This window comes from Pelodiscus sinensis, chromosome 31, assembly GCF_052426305.1.
Source record: "Pelodiscus sinensis isolate ZL-2025 chromosome 31, ASM5242630v1, whole genome shotgun sequence".
NCBI lineage: Eukaryota > Metazoa > Chordata > Testudines > Trionychidae > Pelodiscus > Pelodiscus sinensis.
Window position 1 is genome coordinate 15,740,198 of NC_143082.1, and position 27,278 is coordinate 15,767,475.

Below are 27,278 nucleotides of genomic sequence, written 5' to 3' on the forward strand. Positions count from 1 at the left end.
AGACGGAGATACCTCAGAAATGGTTGATTTCCCAAATGCTTCATGCGGATACCTAGGAAATGTTCAAAATTGCCTAAAAAGTCGTATACTACTGCACAGAAAATGTGTATTCCTCTGGCATCTCATTGCTTTAGCAGCGAATCACATTAGGAAAAATAGACGCACGGAGATTCCGCAAGAGCGCTCTAGTGCTAATGTACAGACACGAGCACGAGCGGTGTTGAATCAGAAGGTTTATAGGGAGTGAATGCTTAAAAATCCGTTATGTGTCGGTCCCGCATATCTTTCGGTAAATGTATCTCAGGCTCCCCTTGATCAAAGTACAATCTCAACATTTTATAGTGCAGACCTCACTAGTTCTCAGTCTACAGCAGAGCCGGTGGGGAGGCTGTACTTACAAAATCAGATTTATCAAAATAAAATAAAATCTTTGGGTAGTTCCATGGTGACATTTTGTAAACATATAGTCTAGTTATACAGGATGAATACTTCTTGGGAATATTTTGTATTGTGGCATGGCCTTTCTCTGTCTGTCTGTCTGCCTCTTTCTCTCTCTGTCTCTCTCTGTCTTTCTTTAGATATGAAACGTGTGTCGGTGTAGAAACAAGCAAGTTTCGAATATTCAAAGTTCTTTATTTATCGTTTATTTTGATTTAGACAGCACAGGGAGGTTAGTAGAGGTATTTGGGAGTACACACGCAAATGTAAAAGTCACCCAAACTCCGTGCTATTCGAAAAGTTCATTTTCTTGGTCATTTCAAGCGTTGTGGCTCTTAATAGTTTCTGATGTTTAGCTGAAACAAGATAGGGAATAGTCCCTTCTCTCTATAGGGAACAAGGCTTGAGTACTTTGTTATGGTAACAGACTTCATCCTCTAGAATGTGTGTGTGTGTTTAATAGTTCATGTTCTGCAATATCCGAGAAAAGGTAAATTATAGGTACAAAACTTCTAGAGAAAAGACTCACATCTTTTCACTTCACTCCAGCCCATATGTGAGTGAGTAAGTGTTCTATCTGTCTGCATACACAACACACACAAACACACATATAACTATATAGAAAGTTTTACTGTCGTATACAAATAAATATAGCTATATTTATACACAAATATTATAGAGGCATATCTTATATATTAAATAGAAACATACACATATAAACACATACATCTATCTATCTATCTATCTATCTATCTATCTATCTATCTATCTATCTATCTATCTATCTATCTATCTATCTATCATATCGACCTAACTATTCAAATAATGTGTGTAGTTCCAGGGATATTGGTGATGAAAGCGCTCATTCTTCGATGGGAATTATAAAATATTTTCTCCTACCTTATGCTTTAAGCGCCGAGTATTGGGCATATTTGTACTACAAGTGTAACGTCTACATGAGAGGACACAAAAGAAGGGAGGAGCAGAGGAAAATAGTTCATGAGCTGGAGTGTGGCTGAACCCTCTTGGAAGCCAAGAGTAGGGCATTAGAATATGGACCTGTTCCCCACTCTGCTGTTTGATTCTCCCTTTTGCAATAATGCTACTCTGGAGCAAGCAACCCGCTGTCGCTGGTCCCCCTCACAGGCACATCAGCCCAAAGTAAACAGCGCACCAGAGTGAGTTCTGGGGGATCCGGAGGCGATGGGACGCCGGAGACACACATCTGGCATTGGTCTGAAAATGCAGGCACACATTGCATAGATTAAGTGGCTTTTGAAACTGACATTGCAAGATCTATTCATTTATCTAATGGACCAGAGCCTGCTAGCTTCTCCCCCCGCTCTTCCCCATCAAAGGTTTATTTACAAAAAAAAAAGTCTGAGAGATCTTTATACATTTCTGTGAATGAATCCCGGTTCAGTTCCAAACTTCTCTTGGCCGGCATGCCCCGCCACTTTAGCTAAAAGGAGGATAATAAAAGTTGGAAATTTCGCTTTCCCTTGGCTAACCTCGCGGTGTCTCTACGCATCATGGGCTCTATCGATATTTTCCTTCCAGGATAAGCTTTGAGTCCAGCCATTTTCCATAGGACAGAATGATGCGGATCCTTTTTTTTAAGGGGAAATGTATGCAATTCTGCACGCACCAAAAACACCCCCGAACGGAGGAGGGTGGAGGGACCCAGACGGTGGAGAAATAGAAGGTGTATGGAAAACATCGATTTTTTTTGGACGTGGGTCGCAGTTTGCTCACCCCCTAGCTAGCGGCAAGAGATTGTAGCCTGCCTTTTACGTCTGGTGCATTCGGTTTGACTCCCACCCTCCTCCACCATGGACCGATAAAAGTTGGGGGGCGCTTTTCTTTTTCTTTTTGAGGCAAGACATTCTCAGCCAGCTCCCCTTCCCGCCCCCCTTCCACCTCCGCCCGTCTCCTTACCGAGTGAACTTCAGAGGAAATATTAATGTTCGGACATTAAAGCCTAATTAGACTTTTCTTTATGACGTTTCATTTCCTCCATAGCAGACGCGTTTGCATCTTGCTGGGGCAACAAGAGAAAGAGAGACAGAGGGACCTTGTTCGAAGTCTATAATCCAAGGGGTGGGGGGAGTAGGAGGGGGAAGGATCCAAACCAGCGTTAGGAAGAAATCTGGTCGCTTCCTCCCCCCCCCCCCCCGCGTCTTCATCTTCATCCGTGCTTGAGAGATACCCCTCTCCCCCACACCCCCAACAAAAATGAAAGGGGGGCATTAAAAAAGCACCCTGTTTGCTTAGAGCAAGAAAAGCTATTTAGCAAGGCCCTACAAAGACAGGAAAATGGAGGACCGCGGTAAGCCATATAAGGTAGGATGCTAACTTGACCTTCACTTTGTAATGGCGCCCCCCCGCCCACCCAGACAGACAGTTGTAAACAGAAGGCATCCGACAAAAAGATTAGTGCTCAGTCGGAGCTGCGAAAAGACTGGGGCTTATGTGCCGCAGGAGCAAACGGGGCGCTTCAGCAAGAGGGGGGCTCAGGAGGGGGAGAAGAGAGACATCTCTCCACACACTCCAGCGCTTGGGAAGCCAGCGAAAGGTTCCTCACGTAGGGAAAGTCCCCAGCATGATTCCAACATGTCGTGTTTTGGGGCTCGCATCTTCCTCGAGAAGCTACCGAACTTGGCTACTGCGCTCAAACCGACGCTGGAGCGGGAAAAGGTTCTGCGAGCAGAGTCGTTTTTTGGTTTTCAACGTGGGTTACTACTTCTTTTTTCTTTGCTCGTCTGAATCGGAAAAACAGAACCAACCCACCCACCCAGTCACCCCAGAATATTATATTTTAGTTGGAGGATACGGCACTAGGTTCGGTTTCCGTTTTCGAATAACTCCATGGGGTTTATGTTGGTCAAGAAAGCACTGGCCAGTAAACGGTTTAGAATTTGGTCTTTATGATTTAGTCTACACGTATTTCAGAAAAGAAGTATCTAGCCATATGTATATATATAGATGGCTGAGTCCCTTTGTGTGCGAGAGGAAGGAATTCTTGCTTTATCTCACCATCGCGGCGTGAAGAGACACTTTCTGCCTCTGTCTCTCTCTTTTTCATACACACACACACATACTTATGGCCAGTTATAAATATCTATACGACCCGCATATTAAGAAGTAACATGAATGATAAGGGGTGTATTCTTAGACACCCCCTCCCCTTTACATGAAAAGATACATGGGTGGAATTTTTCAAACGTGGGCCTCTAAATCTAGACTCTTAAGGTACCTAAGTAAGGGATCTGTTTTTCTTTGTTCTCACCGACCTAAATGAGAACTATTAAGAGTTCAGACGCTCTGAAAATAAGCTCTATAGCTGCCTAAGTATGGATTTAGACGGCTAATGGTAGGTGGCCAAGTCTGAAACACACAGTCACGTACATACTCACACATAGCAGGGCGGTATGTGCAAAAGATCTCTCTCTATATATTTAATCTTGCATTTAATATGCCGTGTTAATATAATTATATATGAACATTTCAAAGTAGAGAGAGAGGATAAGATTTGATTATTCAAGAGTGTTTGTGTGTACATATATGCTGAAAGAACATATGCATAAATATTTAAAATATACATCCTCACCCTGCATATACAGACATTATATATATAGACACATACATATGTATTTTGTATATTCAGATAGTATATACATTTTATATAGACAGATAATATATTTACACATTTGCAAACACACCATGCATTTATGTGTGTGTGTTTAAAAGATCTTATTTACTATGAAAAAAAACCGAGTTTCGAGTGTTTATGCCACTTGTCAAAGATACATGGGAGAAAGACTATTTCATGTTTGTACAGATTCGAAAATAGTTTGCTCAGAGTAAATGCTTTAAAAAAAAAAACCTGGATCTGCTGTCTGTGGTATATTGCTCTTTGTTACTTTTGGGTTCAAACTATGTTTTTCCACACCTAATTTTGAAATGATTTTCTTTAGCAGAGATTCGTATCACCTCATAACGGTTTAATAGTAAATCATAAAATAAAATGAATTTCCACATACCCTGTAATTATCAACATATTTCAGTTAAGCATGTACATTTGAGCAGGTGAATAGGCCGAGTGGTACACAATGCTGTTATTAACACGTTTTCATTTTCCAGCAAGAAGTTTAGTTTTGGCCGTGGTTAATATAATGAGATCTCCAGATAGCTTATGTGCGGTAATGCATTGCTAACCCAGTTACAGAATTAAAAAGAAAACTCTCTTTAAAAAGGAGATGAGGATTTTCAACACATGCTTTGTTCTTCCACCTAGGCATAAATAAAACCTAAACGGTGATTTATTTTGAGTGAGGACGGAAAATAAGATTTCTGCCTTTTCTTAGCATAGTAAAAACTTAGCTCCAAAAACCCATTTAAATTCCTGACATTCCAAAAGCACGAAAGAGACTTTATTTTCCAAAAAAGTCGGTTTTATATTAAAAATAATCAGATCATAAAATCTTTTCCCAAGTGGCTAGACATTTATTCGGAAAGGTTTAGATTTGGATTGTTCATTTCTGTTTCAGAATGAAAAGAAAGTTATTCACGTGCTTCAAAAAAGAACTTTACAGAGAGCGACAAAGATTCACCCAGTAGAATCAAATTTAGTTCCTGGAAGGAACACAAATCTCCTGATCTTTCTATCGCTCTTATCCTTTTCATCTTTATTATCACTCTTGTTAACAACACCGGGGAGACTGGGTACATACATCTCGTTTAAATCCAGTCATCCATGGAGGCATTGTAGTTTGTAGCTACAGATACAGTAATTAATTTATTCTTTCAACAGTAAAATATTGCGGGGTCTACTTGCTACCTACCAAGTCCCCGGCAGTGATTAGGCTTCACCTATATCTTCCCATTGGAAATGCTTTGCTTAAAGCTAACTACTTACAATGCCTCTCCAAGGTTCTCAGAAGAGTCGTGGCATCCGACTCTGTTTTTATTTGATATTTATGGACCGATACCCATAAACCAAAAAACACCCTTTGGCATTAATTTATTGGCATATTAATGATAACGCAGCTTGTTACTTAAAATAGTCCCCTATTAATAGGAAGAGGGGTAATGCAAGGAGATAACAGATCAGGCAAATATTTAAGATATCGGCACTTCGGGTCACTCTGAGCTCCGATTCACTGGGGGTGGGGTGAAGCATAAAATGACTCCAGTAAGAGCAACAACATCCCGTCAAAGTAGCGACTGCCGGGGTGAGAGGCTGGATTTAATTCGCAGCCTCTTCGCCAGGCGCAGGGAAGGAAAATCTTCGTTCATGTGCGTGCATGGGCACAGACAGCCCCCAGGATGCGGGGCCGGAGCCCGGCGCGTGGCTTCCACAGACCGTGTAAGGATCCGGGCGTTTTTTTATTTATGTGCGGGCCAAAGGTGCGAGGATAACTGGGGGGTGCTGAGAGTCAGGGAAGCAAACTGTGACCCCGGAAGGCGCTGCACATGGGGGGAGGGGACCCCGGCACCCCTATTCCCAGCCCCCATTGGGTGAGCGTTACACGAGGCGAATGGCGCTGTGTTCTCACTACCTTACCTGCGGCAGAGCGAGTGCTACTGCGCACCCCAATACACATCATGCGCCGGGCTCCGCAGCGCGCACTGAAGTGGTCTCGTCCCGAGGCAAAAAGGCTTTGGGGGCTGCCTGGCCCAAGCCCCCCACTCTTCCACCCCCTCCCCCAACCCGCCAGAAGAGCATGGAAGAAGGACAAACGCCGACCGCGGGACAAACAGACACGCCGCAGATTCCCCCGTGAAGTCCCCGAGCCAGACTCGCTACTCCCCCTTCTCCCCCGCGGTGCGATAGCCCATTTATCAAAACGGGAAGACATCCCATGGCTCTGGGGGGCAGGGGATGCAATATTTCCGATGTCTGATCCACTTCACTGCAGCCCGTGATGATGAAGGCTCCGGAGAGGCTAGGATGCGATTGATTTAAAAGACCAAGCCCACCGCAAACTAGCACTGCGCATTTTTATATTTTCCTGCAGCGCTGGCAACTTCGTTGGTCTATTCGTTAATTTATGTTGGGGTGGGGGTGGGGAAGGTGGCAATTAATGAAACAAATCCGATCATTAACATGCGTGTCTCCGGTATCTCTCTTTCACACGCGTGTTTTATTTCCCGGGAACGTGCCAGTGTGGCGAGTTTGCCTCATATCCAGAATTGGACGCACATGCGTGCCAAATAGACGCGCAAGTTCCTGATTTGATCGTTTTGTCTTCGAGCTAGTCTGGGTGGGAGACACGAATAGCAATGTTACCTTTCCCACGAGGCTTCCAGACCTGCGGGGGGAAAGGACTAAGCCGCTCTGTGGAGAGACAAGTAACCCTTTCCCCTTGTACTGTCTTTGTACCTTATTAAGTGCTACTTGCGCAAAACCATTTCTAGGGCGTTCCATCTCGTTTTATTCTGTGCGTGGGTCTTAGGAATGCGCCGCTGGAGCGTAGGTCTCGGGGAGCAGATAGATAACGAACACCTGGAATTAGACATTTCTTGAAAACAGCACCCCGCTTCAGAGCCTCTTTTCATGCACTTCATCGTCCCCGCAGCGAATATAGCCCGAAAATGTTTGTGCATGAGCCTCGTTTGAACCCACCCCGAAGAATTATGTCGGCATCTGCACTGCTGAAATGCAGCATGCACTGGTTTTATGGGGCGATGGGCCATTCCTTGCAGCTAAGGACGAGGGGAAATTTCCCTTTCATAATGAATTCATTTTAAAGCAAGAGCTGTGAAATAACATCTAAGAATTAAAAAGAGGGGAAAAAAAGAAGCCCGGATATGATACAGAATTTTATAGCGAAGCAAAAAATGTGTCCTACACAGTCACCGGCAATAAATAAGATTTATCTATTTGGGTGAATATTTAAGTGTCTTGAAATCCAACTAGTCCTTCGGAAGGTGAAGCAAATCACTGTTTATGCCACTATATACAATTCAGACGTGTTGGACATAATCCCCATTCTTTCTCATTTCTTTGGGAAAGGGTGCGGACACACACACACACACACACAGACACAGGCACAGGCACACATACTTTCCCTCCTCTCTCCTTCTTCTGCCAAAGAATTTACCAGGAAAGTAGGTTATTTGTAAAGCATTTGCATGCACCTAACATACAGGAAAACACACGCAACGCTTTCAAAAACAAACACACACAGAGGAACGTACATGTGTTTGTGTTAACATGAACCACATGTGCTTAGACATACTACAGCGACCTAGACACAGGGCAAATAGTTTAGTCTTTTAAAACTAATGTTTAATCACACCTATGTTTTTCAAACCCAATCCTTATTCAGGGGAAATGCTTACAGATTTCGTTAGGATATTTTCAGGAGGCAGTAAGAATGGTAGGATCTTGTCGGCTTATTATAAAATATGCAGGAAAATAATGCCTGATTCTTTTATTTTCTCACTGACACTCCTCCCCGCTCCTTACTCGATGGCCAAATCAAGCAACCCCGAGGAAAATAAAGACCCCCCCCCATCTCTATCATAGTACTGATACCGAAAGACAGACAGAGAAGTAAACTCTCCGTTTATATGCGTCAGGAATTGGGGAAACTATTAATTCCGGCGCAGTTGATTATTGTTTGCAATGTCCACTGTGTTTCTTTCGCAGTAAAACTTGTTCTCACTGCAACACTCTCCGATTCAATGGGATGTGTCTCCGCTCTGTTCCAAGAGGGGGTAGGCTCTGATCACCAATGGCACATGGATTTTCGGGGGTGTGAGAGCAATCAGCAAAGCCAATTCCATACGCTAGTGCTACCCCCATCGCTGGGTTTCCTACTGACACTTTTTACTTGAAGGGGCTCTAACATGGCTCTTTTACAAGGGGGTTGGTGTATTTCTCCCACCTCAGCTAAAAGGTACGTTTGCTCTGAAGAAGAGACGCGCCAACAAATACATTAAATATAAATCTTAGTGTCTAGAGATAAACATAAAATCATAACCTGGTACGTTTTAATTAGCTTGATGGGTTTGATAATTGCATTGCTTTTTTTCGCTCAGGCCCTACAGTAACGAAACAAGCACAATAAGATTTATTATTATTAATTATTATTATTATTATTATTATTATTATTTCCAGAGTCTAATCTTTCTAACATATTTCCATGTCAAGCATTTTCCTTTCCCATGTAATTCGTATTATAAACTGATACCCGTCTGTACACAAAGTTCGTCTTGTATCGATAGCGATATGAAGATTATATAGAATACATATCAAATCGTTAAAGATTCGCTCTCAGAGACATTTTTTGGAGTCTTTTCCCCCACCCTGCAAACAGACAAAAAGAAGCTAATTATTCTGTATACAAACAGTCCACTTTTTTAAAGGAAGAGTCTCACTTGATTTGCAGCCAATTATTGCTATCGACACAAATATATTCTCATTAAAAAACTAATTCTGAGTTTAACTTATCCCCTTTATTTCCCCCGGATGTTTCTAATTATATTTAAAGCAACGCAATGAGCGATATTTCTCCCCTTTTTACAACGCATTTTAGACATTCATTTAATTATTTTTTACGAAAAGATGATCTATAATCCACAGAAGGCAGGGCTGGATAATATATTTTTGTTACTCTTTTATTAACCTTCCTGGCGAATACTAATTTTTAATAGGAAGCAGTAAATCACCAACTTAGATGTTTGGGTAATTTTATTTATTATCAGAAATCACATAATAATACATTCCTTTTTAATTATTATTGTGAAGCAACTTTTTACATGACTATATAAAGCCAGCACGTGCTATGACAGACATTTGCATAGGCCCTACATATAATAGCTTGAGGTAAAAAACAAAACATTACATAGGAACTATTTTGCAACCTAAGTATATTAACACCCGCGATAAACTAGTCTAGAGATGCAAGCGAAAAACTGGGTCACATACGCAGGGAACTAACACAAGACAAACAGAAGTCTCACCGAATAATTGTATATACCCATCTGAAAGGGAATATTGCATATCTGTTTTTTTTTTAAACATTTACCATCACGCGCTTTCTTTTTAAAACCATCGAGGGGCGATGAACCTCGCCTTGCTAACCAGACATATGTCACGAGGACAATTGTCAAGTATTAAATTCTTGCTGGTGGCTTGACCGATGGGTTTCATAGTACATAATAAGTCCTCTTCTTCTCTCCAGGGTAAAGACTTGCCAAAAGCGATGGCTGATAGTGAAGTGGAGATGTCATCCTTAATTCCTTTTAGTCTCTGTCGCCCTCCAAATGCAACCTTATTCTTCCCGGGATTGCTCTTCTGCTGGGCTGGCAAGGGACCGCAAAGGGGAGCGAGCCTTGCGTTCATAAATCAAGTCAATACGGGGACGGCGTCTGGGTGCCTCCACCTTTAAGCCAAACGCCAACCATCACACTGCATGTCAGCGGATGGATCGAAAACGACCCCTCTGCACACAAGCGCCTTTTGTGTGGCTTTCCCTCTCCGTGGAGTGGGCAGGCAGGTTTCCAGAGTATCGGTGTCACCACATGGGCACCCCAGGGGCTGCGAGTTATACTCGTTGGAGTCCTCGAGTTACCCTTTCAAACAGGGAGACGTTTGCCCCCCGTTTCACCCCCTTCTCATTGCACGTAGTTGAGCGGACTGCTCCGGAGTAGGCCTCCTAGTCGCTACAGTCCTTATTGCACAGTATTGCACGCGGCCAGGCTGCCCCGGGAAACTCGTGTGTGTGTGAGGGGCAGGGCGGTGCGAGGAGGCGAACGGGTCTGTATAGAGAGGGGCGGCAGGCGGGGGGGGGTGCAGTGGGGGTGAAGGCTGCGGAAGGCGTGTGGAGGGCTGGGCTCCCCTGGATTTTTTTGGGGGGGAGGGAAGGCCCAAAGAAGGGAACGAGCGCTGGAGAAGAGGCCGGCTTTCCACCGCTCCAGCGCGTCCGTTTGCAGCTCGTAAATAAACCCGCTTGATGCCGCAGCGCCTCGGTCTTGGCCGTGAACGCGGGGAGCAGGCGGCAGGTGGTGACCATTTAGGTTTCCCAGAGAAGCTTGGCTTGTCACAAGATGAATCCGCCCTACATAAAAGGAGTGGAGCAAAATCGTGGAGGGGAACACTACGCTGCGGGGACCCCTTTTCTCTTCCCCCTAACCCCCTCCCCCCGCATCCTTTCACACCTGGCAATGCGGGCTGCAGGGTCGGAAATACCTGCCCGTCTTTCTTTCCCTGCCTTTGCAAGAAACCCGGGGGAAGGGCGTTCAAAGCGGGTGGAAGGCACGCGTGGGGCGGTCACGCGAGTGGTTGAGAGAAAATCGGACCCCCCCCCCAAAGAAAACACACCGGGGTTAGCTCGCCCTTCTCGGGAGGAGGGGCCCAGCAGGCCCGCGAAGAATTAAAGTGAGGTATGAATGCTGCGGGGAGGGGCGAAGTGACCGCGTCTCCCGCACCTCTCTACCTTAATACAAGACTCCCCCCCCCCTGCATTAAACACACCCCAGCGCCGCAAATGCGCCCGCCGCACAGCGCTGTTTCAACCCCCCGGGGGACTGGAAAGAGCAGGCAAGCAGAACCCAACCGGGGTGACGGAGGTGGGGTTGAGATCCCGGAGGGAACCTGCGCGCGGCCCAGTCTCCCGTGGAAGTGAATTTCGTTGTGCGTGGCAGGATTCTCGGTGCCACTTTCGGCTGGCGGGCGGCGTGCGGGGCCTGGGCTGAGGCTAACACCATCGCGTTTACACGGAACCAAGCGCCATCCAAGAAGGGCTGTGCGCCTAGCTCCGGGACAGCCAGCTAGATCATGCTGTACACTCTCGCCCTCGGATTTCCTCCTGCGTTGGACAATCCCGGGGATGGGATGGGATGGGATGGGGGGGGGGGGGCTTCGGCTTGTTGCGAAAATAGGTGCACCCCTGGCGGCGAGCCGGTCACCCTAAGAATGGGCAGGCGCTGCACTAAGGCGCCACTTCCACTCCAGAGAAGCCTCAGTGACAATGTACAGTCAGTGGCTTGGCTCCTAGGCCAATCTGTGGTGCTGTCCGGAGCCAAGACAGCGGGGTAGGGAGAAAACACCGCACACCACCCAAGAAATCTTAGTGCGTGGGGGGACCCCCCCAACTCCCTCGCTCAATGAAAGGGGACTCTGTCCTCCCCACCACAGACTCAACGCGGCGGACACGCGTGTAGACCGTAGACCCCCCAACTCTGGCTGATGGGTGGGGGAGGGGGAGTTGCATATTCACCTCGGGGTTAGCTTCCCAACAATTCCAGTGTAGGAGATGCAGATTCTGGTACTTACAATGCTCGCTCGCTTGTTTGTTTGTTTGTTTGTTTGTTTGTTTGTTTGTTTGTTTGTTTTTAAGGAAAATGACGAGTGATCAGGTAAAGTCCCGGGACCACCCGCTAGGACGAACACTAGTCTATGCGGTTAACCAACCTGCAGGCTGTGAGGGCTTTAAAAGAAAGAAAGGGCTTGTTCCCGCAGAAGCAGTCTTTTCTTTTTCATGCGCCGGTTCTGGAACCAAATCTTCACCTGTTGGTCACTCAGGTTTAATCGGTCTGAGAGCTCCCTCCTCCTCTGGCGGGTAATGAATTCGTTGACCATAAACTCCCCTTCCAGCTCGGCCAGCTGGAGTTTGGAATAGGGCTTTCGCTTTTTCCGGGACCGTGTGTGCATCGGGTACCAAGGAGCACCTAAGAACGCGGGGTGGAAAGGAGAATTCAACACACCGGAAGAGACACGATCGGCTCCCGAAGCAGGCGCTGTCCCCCACTTCCCAGCTGCTGCGGTTCACCCACAGTGTGCAAGGCATACAGCCGAGGAATACCACCTCAAGAGACGCATGTATCTTGGGCTACAGTACGGGCTCGACCCATAGATCTACGCTAGGCACATAGAACTATGTCTTACTTGGGGGTGACCTACGCTCTCTACACGGGACACATTTCTCTGTTTCATTCGACGCATCTACCCACTTCAGACTGTCCCACCGATGGGATGCTGTCATGGGTCTGATGGGTCTACACGGCTGTATTCCTTCTGTACAAACCTGAACACATAGGTCTGTGTCCCAGATGCCAGAGAGATACCCCTTGCTCACTCTCGCCCCCCACACTGATACAACAGACCTACAGCTCAGACACAAGCGAAAGGGACAGGTCAAAATCTGCGCCAGCTAAACGCCAGTGAAAGTGAATCCACATCACGCGAGACACCAGGTCAAGTATTATTATGGCGCCCCGAAGCCGCCCGGGTTTAGGGGTATTTTTATGGCGCCTTCTAAATGTGAAAGGGAAAAATATCAATAAAGCCAACAGGCAGAAACCAGCGGTTGGGGGGGTGGGAGGGGAGGAGATCTCCTTTCACCTGAAGGGACAACACCAAGGGACCCAGCGCTGCCTTTTTAAGCATCACCTTTCTCATCTCTCCCCACCTCCACCACCTCCCAGACCGCCACTCCACTGCGCCCCTTCTGCTAAAAACAAGCTAGGCAGGGCGAGCGAGGCATTTCCATCTCCAGGAGCGTATTTTGGGGTTTGCTGCGCGCTCCCTATCTCTTTTATGGGATATTTACATGTTTACAGCCTCCCCCCCCCTTTAAAAGAAGCACCAACTCATAAAACATTAGGCATTTGAGTGCTACCCCTAGCGGCCTCTCCAGAAACAGGTCCGCTGGTCCCCGTGCTAATTCCTTGAAGGATGGAGACTCGGAGGCGACACCCAGCCTCCGAACCAGCGCTAACCAGACGCACTGGATTCCTTTGGAGGGGGGGGTGTTCTCTCCCCTCTTCCTCTCCCCCCCCCCCCCCGCCGCCGCTTTGCCTTACCACCAGCTAGATTGCTGCCTGGGTTGGCAGGCGAGACCAGACCGGCTGCTTCGCTGGAGGCGCCTTTATTCCCTTCATTGAGCAAGGAAGAGCTGGAATCCGACTCCAAGGACTGGCAGGAGGAAGGGTCGTGGGGCACAGTCTCCGCAGCCGGGTAGTCATATTTGCCGAAGTTCCCGCCCATCCCATTGGGGATTCCCGGCTCCAGGGGCATCAAGGCGCTGTCCCTGCCCCGCTCTTCCCTCTTGAGGCTGGCGCTCTCGGAGCACGCCTCCCTGTAGTAGCACTTGCTCTCCTCCACGCGGGCCAAGTCGCAGGCTCGGCTGAAGGATGGGTTGATGGAGACGGGGCTGCTGAGGTAGGGCTGGGGGTATCCGTTGCAGGGCTCGGAGGATGCCCAGGGCAGGGAGCAAACATTGTCCCTTCTGGGGTAGGAGAGGGACGGCAGGCCGGGCAGCTGCCCTCCGGAGGCTCGGAAATTGGGGAAGTAGAAGGTGTCTCCCGTGTGGATGTTCACCAAAGGTCCCACAAAGCCAGGATTAAGGAGATTATGCTCGCTCATTTCCGCGGGCCCTGACCAGCAGCTTCTAGTTTATGGGCATCTGACATTAAACATAGTTAAACCTAAAGGTCCGCCCCATTGGTCGGGGAGGGGTCACGTGGGCCCCAGCTCGCGTTGGGGACGGGAGGAGGGGGGGGGGAGTGCCACCCACCGCTGGCAGTGGGAGGCAAAACAAAATATTAAAGTTCTGTGCCTTGCGGATTTTTTTTTTTATGTGTACGCTTTAGAGAAAGAATAATCATAAAGCATTTTATAAAATAAAGCCTCCGCTCTGAGCACTGGCCGAGAAAAACCCCTTATCTGTGAAAATGTACAGAGCCATCCCATAAAAATACGTAAATATGACACCCTTCTCCCAGCTGTAGGGGGGGGGGCCTCCAACAGCTGGCAAAATTAAGCAATTTTCTCATTAATTAGCCCCTTTATTAACTAAAAAAAAAACCCGTCGGAATTTACAATATCTCCCAATAAATGACTATTAGATATTGTGTCATATAAAGTTTACGGGCTCTTTAAGGAGACGAATTATAGTAACCGCAACAGGGTGATATTTACAGCTGATGGTTTGAAAGAGTTTCCCCGTATTTTGCAGCGCCGTTAGATAGTTTACAGTTTGATCTGGGGGAATTAGACGTTTCCTGCGTTCGGAGCAGACGAGTTTCATCCGTGTAAGGGACAATCTTGCAGGGGGAAAAACCCTCATTCCATCCATCCCCGCTCGATTTAATTAATGATCCTGTCCGAATAAGCCAGGCAGAAGAGGAAGAAGAAAATATGGCTTTTCTTTTGCCTTCATTTCTGCAAAGAAAGCTTCTTCTCCCGCCGGCTCGCCGTAAATATGTGAAGAGAGGAATCCGGTTTTTAGCCCCCCCCCCCTCCCTCCGCCGCCCCCGATAACCAGCTAGCTCGTATTCGTGACAACTCGGGTTTTCTTCACCCGGGGATTGCAGAGGAAAGTTTGTTATATTGGGGGGGGGGGCTGCTGCCAGGGGAGTTCTGACAAAAATCGTTGTGTGTGTGTGGGGGGGGGGGAATCTCAGTGTGTCATAAATATATGGAGGAAATAAAGAATTTTAAAAGCCGATTTGAAAGGACCCAAGAAGCATCAAAGCGGAAACGTTATAGACTCTGAAGGATATGGGGTTGTTTTTTAGAAGAAGAAAAAAATGCATACTTTGAAAATGTCTTTGGAATTTTCCCTGCTAGCAACTTGCAAGCTCAGTGACTTGGAAAACTATCGTCAAATTTCCCGCATTTACTGTGAAGGGACACATTTGGGAGCGGGTCGAAATGTTGGGCACATCCGAGTTGCACCGCAGAGCAGGAATTGTTGGGATTCTGTGGAGCACGAGCTACGTATCTTACATTTGAAAGTCAGGTACAAAGTCAGTTTCCCCCACCCGGGGGGGAAATACTGAAGCTAAACAGGCTTCCTCCAGCGATGCAGGAAAAAAATACGTCGTGCACAGCTCGCTTTCTTTGGTAACTGCATTAAATGAAGAGCTTCCACCGAATGTTCAGACCCCACCCACATGCCACGGATAAACGCAAGATGCATGCCTGGATATGTGTGCACCTATGTACACAGATGCATTGCGCACACACATTCGGCTACTGTGTGTGTTGGTCTTGTGTGGAGGAGCGTTTAGTAATTTGCAACTTTCCAGGAATTATTTTCCAGGTACAGCTAAAAAGCTGCTTGAATTTTTTCCAAGTACATTGTGGGCTCGGTTGAGAACATATTTGTAAGGTTTTGCCACGGTGGAAAAGCATCGTTTGTGCAGGGAGGAGCATGTGATCTGGGTAGCCTGCCACAGGAAGGGGCTTTCTTATTTAAAGAAAACCAGTTCTTCTTTCTTCTTTGTTCTCAGTTAGCCGCGGACGCATCTTTACGTCCTCTTCGTATCTCAACCTTCAGTGCAACGTGTCCAAACGCAGCCTGTAGTTCTCCCTACTGGACTTGGCACCAAGTAAATCCAAAACGGCGCGCTCAGAATCTCTCCTCAGCGAATTTTATTCCTGGTGAAATCAGTATGCACTCGGAAAAATTATGTAGAACTCTCTATTAACTCTTCGCCGGGCTTCCACATTGGGAAAGGAAGTAGCATCTAGACAGGCTAAAGAGTCCATCTATTGCCCAACGGCCTTCATGTCCAAACCGGGGCAGATTTCTTAAATTAGCTCATTTTGGAGCTGGACAGAGCGAATGTGCCTTTTACAGTTAGCAGGCAAGACAGATCCACGGAGAGGAAATACCTAGCGATTATTTATGGATGCTGTTATTTTTCGACCATGAGTTCTTGCCATGAAAGATGCATTTTCAGTTAAAAACCAAGGGTGACGCTTTTAAAAAGCACTCCCCGACTGCTGATTCAAACCGCTGGAATTACTGGAGGAAGGCTTAAACAGAACATTCTCAAATACCAGTCTGCTATTTCTTAATTCATATTCGTTATTAGTGATTCCGCAAAAATACACTTCCTTACGCTAGTACGTCCGAGTCTTCCCTCATGACACAAGGACGCCTTTCCAGAGGCGATTTATTTTATTTTATTTTATTTTGACAATCTTGAAAGAAATAAGGATCATAGGTGCTCCTTCCATCCTCCCCCAAAGCATCCACAAAGTTGTTTGCCAATGAGTGAGAAATAACTAGGCCTTACCTCTTTAAAATCAACCCCGCTGCAGATAAAGACTTTTGCTGAATACTTTTCACCACATGATTATTTTCCTTCTTCATAAACCAACTCAGCCAAGCAAAGAACTAGAAAAGGGTCCCTTTCATATTACAACACACGCAGTCTAACTATAAATTAGTAATAGCTGGGAGAGGGGGCAGAAAGAGAGAGAGAGAGAGACGAAGCAAAGTGAAATCGCACCCAGGCAGTTCAAGGTCACTGTCTAGTGTAGTAAATAGGATCTACATTTTATGCAAATGAGTGTCTCAAAAGCAATCCCTCACTGCAAGTGGAAAGAACCGGCAGGAAATCGCTTCAACTTTTTCGATTACGCGCCTCTTGTCCTGCAAGTTCTTTCATTTATTAATATTTTATTGGCCTTTGCAGCGCTCGGGTTTCCCACCCTGATGTGTGTGGTTTGCGAAACCCTATTTCCTTTACACTGCGCTGTCACTTCTAGATATTCCAGAGGGTTTCTCTCAGCTGCGACCTCCCCTTTGAATGGAATCTTTGGTTTCTCCTGGATCTGTGCTTTAAAAATTAAATATAGCACCCAGACAATGATTCCACATCAGGATGTTAAATTTGAAGGTTAGAGAACTAAGGCTGCATCCCTCATTGCGCTTCAAAGCGTACCCAAGTGGAATTCGCCATTGGACATGTTCTATCGCAATAAGTTGCCAATTCTATTCTATTTTGAACAAGAGCGAAGAAATTTAAGAATGTGACTTTTTTTTTGTTAGAAATGTAGACCATCCCGCTAACTATTTTCTCTTGCTAGCTGAATTTCCTGCCCAACCTGCTGGATTTCTCAGCCGTCTGATATATTTGGTATTTAATCAATGAAAAAAATCAGTTGCATGGCAAGAAAAAAGAATTTAGAAAAATAAATTAAAAGAGGGATACCATCTGCCCCGAATAAGACAAACCTTATTTCAGTCTGGTTACATAGATTTTAAATCGCCGGAACTGGCTATTTTTGAGAGGAAACGTTTTTGTTTTGAAAGGATAGGATTGTAAAATGGAATCCATCGAGGGGAAGGAGAGAAAAAATAAAACCATCGAAAACTATTCAATGTATCGGTATAAAAATGTCCAGCAGGAGCTGTCCTTTGATGTGAGTGAGCAGGCAGAATATCTGTGTTGGTTTTGATTCACAACCAGGTTAAAGAAAACCTGCGTCGCCCTGATCTTCTGAGTGCACTTAATAGTTAAATGCTTTCGGTGCCGCCACTCTTTTCCCCAACACTGCCAGCAGAGGATATCACTCCCCCGCTGGATTAATGTAAACGGGTGAATACATCCTCTGGAAGGCAACTTCAGAAAAGTTTGTTTTGCGCAGAACGCTCCAACTTTCCTCATGATCCCAATCGGCGCAGCGGACGGCACTTTCGTGGCGTGGGATCTGCACTAGCTGTAAGGGGGAATTGATCAACTCTCCTTTCCCAGGGCGGAGAATATTTTTAAATATATTTTACGTTCTTTACTCTTCGTGTGTGTGGGGAGGGGGCGGGGGTTGGAGGAAAAGCTAGGGCTAGACCAGCTTTATTCAACAGGGTGCTTCAAGTAGGAAAACTTACATCCAAGGATAGTAACTTCCATGCAAAGTGCATCAGAGTGAATTTTCTATGGATATTTCTTAAAGGCTCCAAATCCCTTTGATACTGCGCTCCAACATATACAAGAGAGACTTAATATTTCTAAATTAACAGGCAGGTCTATGGACATCCACAATCATACATAGCTATTTTGGGGTTTATTCGGGACCCGAAGACGAATGGCTTGACAAAGACAGTGGCCAATTCCTTATATCCTCTTCTCTCACGGTTCAAAATATCCCAGCAAAAACTAAAGTTCTTCCCTGGGCCGGATCCGCATTTCCCATCACCCAGCCCGCTGACAATTGAACTGAACTGAACATGCAACTCAACCGCGCGAAACCGCCTTTTGCCTCCAAACCAGCAACTGATTCTTCAAAAGTGAGGGAGCTAGAATGATGAAAACTAAAAATGGGGGGAAATGAAGGGAGGTTTCACGACCAAGGCCGAGGTTTAGAATTTATTCAAACTCCTTGATACAAAGGAAAGAAAAGACAAAACTTGTGAAACTTCCTTTTCATGCTTTTATTGTCGGTCATTAGCCCGTCTGTCTAGACTCCAAATGACACCTTTTTAAAAAAAAATCCGTAAACAGAAGCAAGGGCTAGTTAGCGAACTCTGGCTACCGACTGGTCCTCAGAAGATCAAGGCTGCGGTCCTGGTGATTAATATGCACGAAACGCATGATGTCAAGGTCAAACAGACCGCCTAGTCACGGTCAAGGGTAATCCAGGATTGACGTCATGGTTTGCGGATCCGACTTCCTCCCGACACAAACAAACAAACCAACAAATGCAGAAATAGATAGATAAATAAATAACATAATCAAAGAGTCCTGGGACGTTTGAAATCTGAAAGAGGCAAGAGTTGGAAGCTGAGGTTGCTTGTGTTTGAAAATTTACAACAAAAATGACTTTAAGACACAATTTAACTGCTATCTAGCACAGAAAATACTGAGGGATTTCTTTCTTTCTTTCTTTCTTTCTTTCTTTCTTTCTTTCTTTCTTTCTTTACCAATTGTTGTTATTGTTGCAAGAAAAAAAGTCAGGAGAAAAATCTATTAAATAAAAAAATTACACCCGACGAAATAGTCAATGAAAGGGTTAAAAGGCCTTTCGATCCACGACAGGCCGCTTTGTTGTTAGAAAGGCCCGATTCTGATCTTACTTACACCGGAGCAAATCAAGGCTAAATCTCCCCTAGGCAAAAGCGTTCCAAGGATGTCAAAAAACTCTAGATGGAGAGTGGAGACTGGCCCACTCGCACAATGAGGCCTTTGGCCCTAGGACTCACCCTCCCCTGGGTTATTTCCCCACGTTCTCTCATTATCGGCATGGGATTCACTAATAACTTTCTTCTTTGAAACGTTGGAACACCGCAACCCTTAGCCTAGCCCCTGCATTTTGGGGCCCTCTCTTCTAAATCCACAATATGATTGGGAAAGTGTGTGTTGAGGGGGAGAGGGAGAGGAAACCGAAGGACGCGGGAAGGGAAAGCTGAAAAGACTAGAGACGCATCTCTTGTCATAACATCTTCAACAGCCACCGTCCAACCCAGTTTCAACTTAAAACATGAGCTAGGAGTCTTTGTATGTGTACCCCGCGCATTCGATTGTCCTTCCCCTTCTATATAGTCTTTCTACGCAATGAGATAGATAGATAGATAGATAGATAGATAGATAGATAGAGTATTTTTTTTTCAACCTGAAGCCTTTGGTAGAAAAAAACACTTTAAGAAGTAGACATTTTCCCCATAGGAATTCTTAGTAACACAAAAATTATTAACCAGTCTGGTTAAATGCAAATTACGAATCTCTCCTCCATCTTCATAGCTCCAGTGAAGGCTTAGCGGGGTAGCCCTGTTAGTCTGAATCTGCAAAAACAACCCTGTGGCACCGTGGAGACTAGCAGTTTGACTAGGGGTGAGGAACCTCAGGATCCTGTGGCTCAGAGCCCCCCCCCACCTCCCCTCAGCATTGGGGAGCAGGGGCTGGTGCACAAGGCCCTCTGCGCCACCGGGCTAGAGCGCACAGAATCTACTAGCCTGGCCCTCCCCAGGGTCTGGTGTGCGAAGGGGGAATGTGGGGAGGGGCTTTCTCCTCAGTTGGGGACCACGTCAGTGAGTGGGTTTTGTGGGGGGGGGGGGTCTTCTCGCTTGTGTGCGGCCCCCGACTGATTTTTTCTGTGGTTCAGCGGACTCCAACCCCAAAAAAGGTTCCTGCCCCTGGACTAAGGCATCAGCTTTCCTGGGTCAAACCCACTTCGTCGGATGCGTTGGAGTGGACGATACAGAAGCGGGAGTATCTATATAAGGAAGAAGCTGCTTGTGTTAAAGAAGCTAATCGAGCTCTGCAGTGCTTCCCGTGCACAGTTGGACTGGGCTGGAATTTCCTAGCTTTGGCTTTTGCATATCAGCACAGTGTCCGCAGTGTGTGCAAGATACATCAATCGCCATCGGCGTGCACATGCGCCCGAAAGGGGGGCGAGGGGTTACCACGCACACCCACCCTGGAAAAAAATCCTTTAGAAGATGAATTTGGAAAGCGTGTCCATGTGAAATCCTAAGTCCGAACAACGCTTAGATCCAGAGTTTATAACTTTCATTGGCAGCCTATGTAAATAAAGGCGAATTTTCAATAGGTTTCCACATTAGGGTAAGCAAGGGATATATGCGTGTGTACTATCCTTCCTATCTATCTAATCTATCTATCCATCCATCAGTCTAGCTACCTATCCATCCCTATACACCCCATCTATCTATCTATCTATCTATCTATCTATCTATCTATCTATCTATCTATCTCCTTCTAAAAGCCATTACTTTCACTGAAAAAATATAATCAACAATATGTCCGAAAATAAAAATAAGGAAAAGCCTATTTTATTATCTGGAAAAAGTCATTTCAGGAAAGAAAACTTACCCTCTGTTCGTTCCCACCCCTGAAGGAGGGAGATTTTGACCGATGAGAATAACCCAATATTTATTTCAGCTCAGGTCGCATTATTCCATCTCCAGCTTTAGGAAATACGCCCGTGATAACATCAACTCCCGCGGAATGTTCCATGCCTCTAAGTGTATCTGGAAGGCCCCTTGGAAACTTTTAAATACGTGATAGAATTCCAGGATATTGGGTTTCATGAACTCCGTGCGCGTAGGCATTATACTCAGTAATCAGCACGCGCATTACAATAATGCGCGCGCACACACACGTTTGTATATGTATCTATGCTCGTATTATTTTAATACAAGTGTTGACGTACGTATCAATCAGGTATCTACTCACGTGCACACATATGCTTTGTGTGTACAGTCTACCAATTACCCCCTCCCCCCCTCATTCTATTGCTTGTTCCTGACTTTCCTTCCCTTTTAGTATAAATTTAGGCAAAAATAATGTTGTTTTAAGGTTACATCACTTTCAGAAAGTCTTTTCCTTGGACAATTTAACGAGGTGATTAATTTTAATAGATACCAAGGTATATTGTGACCCGCCTCTGGAAACAAATTACTGTACAATATTTTTAAACCACTTTCGGAATTGAAAGGAACTCCCTTTTGGAAGCACACAAGGTTCGAAGCAGCCTGTTTGTTTTCTTAACTGGCCTATTAATCAATGCAGCCAGGTTACGGATTATGATCTTGCCGCTGGTTTAGTAACAAGAAGGCAGGGTCGAGATGTTTATCTCTGAACGGAGCTGAGTCAAACTGGTTTAGCGAAATACACCTTTCGAGCCGGGCAGACTCATAAGCAAGGATGTGGAGCTACGGTCGAGCAAGCATCTTCCAAAAAGTCCGCTCCCCGTTGCTTGGCACAGGAATATAGTCGCTGTCCATGAAGATAAGGGATCGGAGCGTCTCCCCCTATTTAGGAACCACTATAACCCCACTTCCAGTCCCATATTTTGGCTTGTAGGTGTTGACGCTTTGAGCGCCAGTCTGCTCTTCATCCCATACACATTTCCAAATGCACCTTCCTGGCCGTTTTCCTATCAGGTTTTAGCTCTGAGGCGCCCCCCCCAGCTGTTTACTTTGGGGTGGGGGTTGCATTAGAGTAAACCCCACTATCTCTGATTTTGCCTCAAAAGCGTTAATCAAGTCCACGACTGTGTACGACTACCCATAACAACATCTCGGCAGCAGGCCATTATCAAAGCAAAAAAAAAAAAGATATTTATTTTTAAGAAACGTGATCTGCATTCAGTACATATCTGGACACCACACTAGTATATACAGATACAAGACATTTAAAAAAAAAGATCGCTTTTACAGACCGAGCTGACATTGAGCTGACCCGACGTTCCTGGGGCGTAGGGAACCAGGAACAACATGGTGCATTTTCTATCATGTCTGCGAAAAACCAAACCGGCCATTCTAAGTTTGATGGGAGAGATAGATAATCTTTCCCCACCCTCATGAGAACTTCCGCTCAGGAATGTATTGGCTAGCTAGTCACTTTTTTCATGTCCTGGCTGATCTACACGAGTATTTGTTATTTTTGTAAGTGATGCAGAATAATATTAACAATAATTAATAACATTATTAATAATAAAAATATTCTCTTCGCACGATAGCAGCCTTATTTCAGGGGGTTCCTGTGCGGCGGAGGGGCACAGGGCTAATGTAACAGGATAGAATTCTGCTACAGAACCCGGGTCTCCCTACTTGTGACATCCGCGGGCGGCGCAGCCGGAGAGATGCAGCGGAGGACGCGCGGGGCTGTGCGAGGCGATTATACAGTTACAAAATAACATTCAGGATTCGAGCCTTTGCAACAGAACAAACCGACATTTGCCTTTTCATACACACGGTGAAGGTTAGGGGGGGATGCCGGAGAGCGGCCGGTGAGATATTCACAGTGGGAGGACGGCGGAAGAGGGCCGGGGACAGAACCAAAGTTAATGTTTCTTTCTGCGTGGGTGTCAATGGCCAATGGAAACATGGCAGAGTCCGAATGGGTGTTGTTACCATTATACAGGTGGATCCGATAAATATCCGCGATTGTTCCTTGGTGCCTCCCCTCCCCCACGCCCACCCCCCTCAAACCTTTCTCTGTCAGGTAGCCTGAAGGTGAGAAGCCTTCGATTTGCTAACTACCTTTTTCTCTTTGACCCTGCGGTTCTGGAACCAGATAGTGACTTGGCGTTCGGACAGGTTGGTGGTGGCCGAAATTCTTCGACGCTTCTCTTTGGTAATGAACTTGCTGGCTGCGTACTCCTTTTCTAGTTCTTTCAGTTGGGCTTTCGTGTAGGGGACCCTTTTCTTCCGGCCCCTGCGGTAGCTGCTCCCCTCTGGCTGGAGAGGTACTACATCTGCAGGGATGGGGAGACAGATAAACCAGTTACACAGCTCTGCTCCCTGAAACCGACGGGAGGAGGCAGACAGACAGACAGACGGAACTACGAGAGAGGGGGGCTAGCTAACTCACTGACTAGGGTCTGAAGACCTTAGCTTGGCAATAATGCAACTATCCCAGGAGACGCTGGCTAGGTGGGTTTTCAGATCTAAACAAGAAGCGCCAGTTAATTTAAGGAAATAACCCGCAGTTCGAATTCACTGGACCTTCCAACCAGATACCTTTGAGGGGTGGTTTTAAAGTTTCTCCCCTCTTTTTTTTTCAAACCTCCCGTAAGTTTTAATATCTGACTTTACCATTACTCCCGGCCCGCGAACAGGAACTTATTAATTATGATTTTTTGTATGGCTCGCCGCACATTGGGCCCTTGCTGTGTACTTGGTGCTGCCTCTCTTCTGCAGCTCGGGTACCATTTGCCAACTGAGGAAGCCTGGATTTCGCTCGGCATCAGTTGCTAATTTGCAAAGTGGGGTTGGTGCATTAAACGCACAACCAAGCACACAGAAAAAGCGCTTCATATTAAACAGGTCTCTCGATTTCTCCTCTCTCCAGAGGCACCCACACTTAAGAAACATCGCCCAGAGAGACGACAGCAAAGGGGCAGTGAGGATGTGAACGCCCTCACTTCCAGACCTCACTAATGCACCGCAGGCAAGCCACAATCATTTTTCTGGGAAAAGAATTAGGCGCCTTCCTTCTGCCCGGGTCTCAAGGCACTAACCCAAGACTCGCTCAGATCGTGGAGCGCAGACTCCATCCCATCACGCAATTAGGCAGGTAGCAAATGTCCACTGCGATTCCTGGCAGGAATGGATTCGCAAAAATATCGCCGCGTCATCCCGCTGGAACCTTGCGCCCAGCTGTTCTCTGTGTGGTTCGCCAAGAGAACGCCAGCTCCAGGAACATCTGCAGAAGGGCTTCCATAAAGGCCCAAAGATGCAGCCCTAGCACCCCCAGCCCTCCCATGGAAAGCCTCCTTCATTCCTCCATACTGCCCGCAGAGGAAACAAGCCCCACACTCGAAAGAGCCTTTATAGGTAAATAGACTCTCTGCCTCCAACCGCAACTGCCCCCAAAACAGCACATGATTCTATCCAGCAATGCACTCTCGAAGGGTATCTGTAAAGAGCTCCATTCTCTCCGGCTTGGGAAAAGGACTTTGTGCCACCAGGGTTGTACAATAAGCTCTAGATCTAGGAACGAGACGAACCTACTACCCAGCGAAATCCTCACCACTTCTGGGATTCTGTTGTCGTGGTTATAAACTCGGGTGGGGGGGGGAGGTAGAGGGGAGAAAGGAAAATATTTGGATCAGCCTCTCCAAAACAGCCACCGAAACCCAACAAGCTTTAATGGGGATTTCTAAGATTCACGCCCCCCTCAATCAACACGGTTTTAACCCCCCCCTCCACACACACACACATTATGGCACATTATTTGACTTTAATTTCTGGCTGCCTCTCCCGCCTCTCGGCTACCCGCGCCGAGAAATGAAGCCGAATTCGGGCACCCACATATTTCCAATCTCTTTGGGCGTGGGGCACAAAATCTTCAGTTCGACTTTACTGCAGCGCATGGAGATCAAGCTGCCGGGCCTTGGTATGCATGGTGGCATTTCCTTCCCAAGCAGCAAGAGAGCAAGGCACCAGAAAGTCCTCCAAAGCTTTGCAGAGGCTGCAACTCCGTCAGGATTTCCACCTGGATGAAGGGAAATCCCTTTGGGGGGTTTGCCAGCCCCCTCCCCCGCATTAGCTTCATTTGTCACTTGGCACCCAGTTTCTGCAAGCACCGGAAGATTTACTGTACCCCTCCCCTGGCAAGCCACCTGCCCTGTCCAGCGAAACCTCGGGAGAGGAGCAGGCACGTGCAATGCGTCCTGAGCTCAGAAACTTGGAAACAAAAAAGCAAACCACAAAAAGAGCAGCGACCGAGGCAGGGAGGGGAGGCAACACAAGGGAAAGACTTGGCCCACTTTGCCAGCAACCGCCAGGCTCCTGGGATGTGTTTTGGATGTCAGCATAATTGCTTCACTTTCTTACCCGTACGTGTCCATACACATAGTACCGCACAAAAGGCATTCCAAAGCGATTTTTTTTTCATAACCGGGCGGTTAGTAAGCAGACAAGCATGCTGGAGCTCAGAGCAGCCTACCTGGGAAAGGTGACTTCCAGAGATGGGTAGACTGTGCCTGCTCCTTGGAGCAATAGACCTGCCCGTCCCAGCCATTGGAGAGCGCCCAGTGCTGGTAGCCTTCCATGGGAAGCAAAGCGTCGTGCCTCGGCTCCGGGTGTCCACTGATCCCCGGCACCACTGACACGTCCAAGTAGCCAGGGACCGCCTGGTAGGAGCTGGCAAAGCTGGGGTAGAAAGCAAACTCTTTGGCCCTGGAGGAGAGTTCTTCGCTGGGCAGGGAGCCGCTGGGCTCGGGGTACTTTTCGGCCGGGTGGTAGGAACAAGGTTTCTGCTGCAAGTTCACGTTGTGGGAATGGGAGAACCGGCACCCATAGTAGCTGCCTCCAAAGGGGTAGCCGTACCCCAAAGTCGCGTTGGACGAGGCCGGCGGCGGAGGGCACTGCCTGGCAGCGTCGGGAGCGGGTATATCCGTGTAGACAGAACCCTGGTGCGCCCCGATGGGGCCGGAATGCCGGCCCAAAACGGGGTGCGTGATAAGATCCCTGCAGTGGCTCGTTGGGCAGGTCCCACCTAGCGCCTCCATGGCTGGGGTTTTATTCTGGCTGTTTTCATGCGGGTGCTCCTCGTACACGTACATCAAGGTATCCGCCCAGCGTGGATGCAGGATCAGTGAAGTCGTCATGGCATGGTCTGCCTGCGCTTTTTAAAACTCGACTTCCCAGCCCGAGACACCTCATCCCCCCTCCCCCCCCACACACACATATTGTTCACGCACGAGCATGCGCAGAGCCGGGGGGGGGGGCAGTTCATTAAGAAATCCGCCCTGGCGCCACGTGACCTGCCAAGCGCTCGCCATAAATCTGGGGCCCCGGTCACGTGCTCCGCCGCCCGTCCAATCCGCTAGTCCCTCCTGGCTTTGGGGAAGGGAACGGAGCAGCTGCTATTGGCTACTCCTAGGACAAGCACCAGGGCGAATTAAAGGCACCCCTGTGAGTGTAGCCCTAAATAAGGGGATTGGGAAACTCAGTATTTGGCCGACACAAAGAGCTGGACTTAGACGTGGGGTTCTGTTTTAGCTGCCTTCCAGCATAGCCAGGATATTCAACAAATATTTTTTTCAAATGTAAAATATAAAATACTCCCCCCCCCCATGTGAGTTGACTGAAGCGTTTCATTCTTTGCAGGCATGCCCTGAGGGACGGGGGAGGGAGGGGGCTAAGGAATGAGAGGGCTCCTTTGTCAGGTGGGAGCTAAAAGGGAAATCTATGAACACCCTCATAAGGCAACTGGAATGAAGGAAGGGGAAGCTTCGTCAGTAGAATATTCTTCCATGCTCACCGCCCATCCCCTACTAACAGGACCGGTAGGTCTCATAGACTAAGTAGCCTTCCCTAGTAAACCCCCTTGGGGCGGCTTGCTGGTTTTATGTTAGTTCTTTTTTTTAAGCTTTTGTCGTCCGCTTGGATATTAGGTGACAGGAAGACTCAACTTCTCGATAACACCTGTGTAATTCCGTGTGTGTGTGCGTGCGCGGGAGGGCAAGTAATAATTTGTCCCTTTATTTCAAAATCAGGGACTACTTCCGGCGGATGGTCACTTTAAAAATAGTAGAAATAATATCTAATTTGGGGCGATTCATGGGATTCACGGGGATTAACCTGGTGTATATTTCTTTGCCAGGTGCTTTTCTCTGTCCTCTC

General features: G+C 46.9%; 2 protein-coding genes across 5 annotated transcripts in view; both read right to left on the reverse strand.

The window, feature by feature from the left end:
* Nucleotides 1-26,339, reverse strand: part of HOXC13 (homeobox C13) — a 29,730-nt gene extending 3,391 nt beyond the window's left edge. For 2 of the 3 annotated variants that reach the window (XR_016348152.1, XM_075901635.2), the window contains exons 1-2: nt 25,597-26,339; nt 23,187-23,401 (exon numbers count right to left, since the gene is read on the reverse strand). Coding sequence is in view for 2 of the 3 variants with exons in the window: in XM_075901635.2 (XP_075757750.1) it covers nt 23,187-23,401; nt 25,597-26,260 (879 nt within the window). In the remaining variant the exon portion in view is untranslated. Of the gene's footprint in view, nt 1-22,242; nt 23,402-25,596 lie in introns of those variants that run through there. The other variant, XM_006129812.5, reaches the window with a different exon arrangement.
* HOXC12 (homeobox C12) lies at nt 9,127-13,909 on the reverse strand. 2 transcript variants are annotated; one of them, XM_075901637.2, is made up of 3 exons: nt 13,255-13,909; nt 11,864-12,120; nt 9,127-10,508 (listed from the first exon to the last, which is right to left on the reverse strand). In XM_075901637.2, the coding sequence occupies exons 1-2, from the start codon at nt 13,814-13,816 to the stop codon at nt 11,882-11,884; spliced, it is 801 nt and encodes a 266-aa protein (XP_075757752.1). In that variant the 5' UTR covers nt 13,817-13,909; the 3' UTR covers nt 9,127-10,508; nt 11,864-11,881. The 2 variants fall into 2 exon arrangements, with proteins under 2 accessions (XP_075757752.1, XP_075757751.1); XM_075901636.2 differs by having other exon boundaries at nt 9,127-12,120; nt 13,255-13,907.
* Nucleotides 26,340-27,278: the final 939 nt, after the last annotated feature.

Coding starts and splice junctions, on each gene's coding strand:
- HOXC12 (XM_075901637.2), bottom strand. CDS start 13,816: ATGAGCGAGCATAATCTCCTTAATCCTGGCTTTGTGGGACCTTTGGTG. Junction 12,121..13,254: donor AGGCAGCAATCTAGCTGGTG/GTAAGGCAAAGC, acceptor CCGCGTTCTTAG/GTGCTCCTTGGTACCCGATG.